The 3,473-nt window shown below is 35.8% G+C and overlaps 1 protein-coding gene across 1 annotated transcript in view; it reads left to right on the top strand.

Moving 5' to 3' along the window:
- Positions 1-431: 431 nt before the first annotated feature.
- LOC107589880 (chromodomain Y-like protein) overlaps positions 432-3,473 on the top strand; it is a 7,139-nt gene continuing 4,097 nt past the window's right edge. Inside the window, exon 1 of the mRNA XM_016278455.1 lies at positions 432-680. Within this exon, the coding sequence (XP_016133941.1) occupies positions 432-680 (249 nt within the window). The remainder of the gene's footprint in view (positions 681-3,473) is intronic.

A 3,473-nucleotide genomic window follows, 5' to 3' on the forward strand; every position in this document is an offset into this window, starting at 1 on the left:
AAGGTGACATATCATGAAAATCTGACTTTTCCAGGTTTTAAGTGCTATAATCAGGTCCCCGGTGCATCTACCAACCAAGGAAACGTGAAAAAGATTAACCCAGTAACTTTGTTTTGGTAAGCCTTTTTCTGCAAGCATCTGAGAAAACCAGCGCGTCTGATTTCACTCCCTTGGTGACGTGGCAACGGGATCTCATTATAATATTACCGCCCCTAAATCTGTAAGTTTACACCCACGGCGCCGTTATTGTGTTTTTGCAAGCAACAACGGTGTATTAGTTCTAATGCCATGGCGAAAGTTTGAGCAAAACATGCTAACTGTTCTGTCTTTGGCTGCACTGACGAGTCCCAGCCTCAGAGGAGAAAAGAGAGCAGTGGATTTATTGATTTATTTACTGTAAATTGCTGCTGCCACACAGATCTAAAATAAACATGCAATTTATTTCCCAGCTGTTTACTGTTGTCTTCAGAACTTTCGTCAACACATTCATCCAGTTCAAGAAGCCCATCATTGCTGCAGTGAATGGGCCTGCTATTGGGCTTGGAGCTTCTATCTTGCCCCTGTGTGATGTCATCTGGGCCAATGAGAAGGCTTGGTTCCAGACTCCTTACACAATCTTTGGCCAAACCCCAGACGCCTGCTCCTCTGTAACATTCCCTCTCATCATGGGAGTCGCCTCTGTGAGTACATCAATAGTGTGCCTCTGCATGAATGACTTTTTTTTTAGTTTCTTACACTTTAATATTCTTAATAATAACTCTTAACTCTAACTTCTTAATTAATTACTTATTTACTTCCAGGACATTTGTGGGTTTGTATTAGTGCTGTCAATCGATTTAAAAAAAGATTTATCTAATTAATCGCACATTTTTTTCTGAAATTAATCGTGATTAATCCCACCTAACGTTAAAGTTTTTAAATGTACTTTTATATTGCAGTAATTTCACATTCAATTTTCAAATTATTGTAGAAACCATTTTAATATTTGTTTAATGGCATATTTTTTATGATTTAAGGAGAGTATCACTGATACCAATACTACTGATCTCTATGACATTTTTTCCCCCTAATATTTAACCATTGACTAAAGGCATTCAACAATACAGTTTAATTGAGAGCTATCAATTTTAACATTTATTAGACTTAAAAAAATAACTTCTAATTTAAGTGAACTTAAAACAATCTTCACATAAACCCATTACAATAAATGTCATATTTACCTGTGCCCTTCAGCAAGAAGGAAATGTACAGAAATTGAATAAAGTTATCAAACACTAAATTTAAAATATAGATGAATTCTTAAAGCTACAAAAGTGATTGATTTCCTCTTTTTTAATTTGTTCTTTGATTAACAGACATCACAGCAGCTGGGTTATTTTGGTTGCTTTAAGAGCTGCCGCTGCTGATCTGACACGCATGGTATTTTTTCACAACTCTAACTTTTCTGCCTCACTTCAGGTCTTAAAGTCTCTAATGAGCTGATGAGTTGAATCGGGTGTGTTAGATGAGGGAGTTTTGAAAACCACTGCATTTCAGAGATATGTTCTTTAATGTGTATGCTCCATTTTAAGGCAGGTTTAATTGTCTTTTTGGTAACTTCATGACTTACCTGATGACATAACTACAACATTGCATGCTCGTAGTTTCATTTGTGCAGGCTACAGCACGCACCGCCTCATTTGAGCGAGCAATTGAAGAGCACATGCTAAGAGCACAGTATAACAGCTGACAGGACAGGAAAATTAATTTTTACTGACATGGCCTGACAACATCTCATCTGACCGCAGTTCACTGTTGTTCTACTGAAGCTCCTCGTCACCAGTACCTTTTCTGCACTCGTTTGACTCGCACCTGGCGCTGAGGTGAACTTTGAGTGCACGTCTGAAAATATCCCGTTTGATGTGGTCGTAAAGACGTTCTGCGTCTAAATGCGTTAATTGCGTTAAATATTTTTAAAGCGTTAAACTGAAAAAAAATTATCTCCTGCGTTAACTCTGATTTTGACAGCACTAGTTTGCATGTATACTGTATATACAGTGGGGAAAAAAAGTATTTAGTCAGCCACCAATTGTGCAAGTTCTCCCACTTAAAAAGATGAGAGAGGCCTGTAATTTTCATCATAGGTATACCTCAACTATGAGAGACAAAATGAGAAAAAAAAATCCAGAAAATCACATTGTAGGATTTTTAAAGAATTTATTTGCAAATTAGGGTGGAAAATAAGTATTTGGTCAATAACAAAATTTCATCTCAATACTTTGTTATATACACTTTGTTGGCAATGACAGAGGTCAAACATTTTCTGTAAGTCTTCACAAGGTTTTCACACACGGTTGCTGGTATTTTGGCCCATTCCTCAAGAGCAGTAATGTTTTGGGGCTGTCGCTGGGCAACACGGATTTTCATATATATATATATATATATAAAGAAATTTTAAAAATTTATTTAGCAATGATGCGTAAAATTGATAAGTGTAACAGTAAATACATTTTTAATGTTAACAAAAGATACATTTATACTGTTAAAAAACTTTCTGACAAAAGTAGCTCTTGATGTTAAAGGTAAGAAACTTGTAAGGTAAAATCTGAGGCGTATGTATAAACTGCTACGCAGAGAGACTGTTAGAACAAACATCTAATCAAGCAGGTAATGAAAACATTGAGGCATTTGTCCGACACCAAGATGCACTTTATTTTATTTAAACCTCCTTTTTTAAATTTAATCCCTTTAATTTAATTTAAATTTAAATTTAATCCCTAATTGAGATTTAAATCTGAGTTTAAAGTTATGAAGCATCAGGATTAAAGTTAATCTATCTTAAATTAAATAAAAACTGAAGTGACGTGTGGCGACCTATACTCGGAATGTGTGCTCTGCATTTAACCCATCCAAGTGCACACACACACAGCAGTGAACACACACCCGGAGCAGTGGGCAGCCATATTTCTGCTTTGCCCGGGGAGCAGTTGGGGGTTCAGTGCCGTGCTTAAGGGTCTCACCTCAGTCATGGTATTGAGGGTGGAAGAGAGAGCTGGTCATTCACTCCCCCCAACTACAATCCCTGCCGGCCCTAAGACTTGAACCCGTGACCTTTGGGTTACAAGTCCAACTCTCTAACCATTAGGCCACGACTTCCCCCGTAAATCCAGCAATGATTATTTTTAACCTGCTTATTTTAGGTTTAAAGTTTGCAACAGAATTATTAGATAAACCTTGATTTAATCTAGATTTAAGCTTAATCCTTACTGGTGCAACCCACTCAATATTTCACAATATTACAGTTTTTACTGTATTTTTGAGAAAATAAATGCAGCCTTGATGAGCATAAGGGATTTCTGTCAATAAATTTAAAAAATCTTAATTATTCTAAATGTTTGATGGGTATCTATTCATGTATGCATATTAAATATATATTAAAACATGCATATATATATATATATATATATATATATATATATATATATATGTGTATA

The sequence above is a fragment of the Sinocyclocheilus grahami genome, unplaced genomic scaffold (genome assembly GCF_001515645.1).
Source record: "Sinocyclocheilus grahami isolate Dianchi unplaced genomic scaffold, SAMN03320097.WGS_v1.1 scaffold121.1, whole genome shotgun sequence".
In the NCBI taxonomy this organism is placed as follows: domain Eukaryota; kingdom Metazoa; phylum Chordata; class Actinopteri; order Cypriniformes; family Cyprinidae; genus Sinocyclocheilus; species Sinocyclocheilus grahami.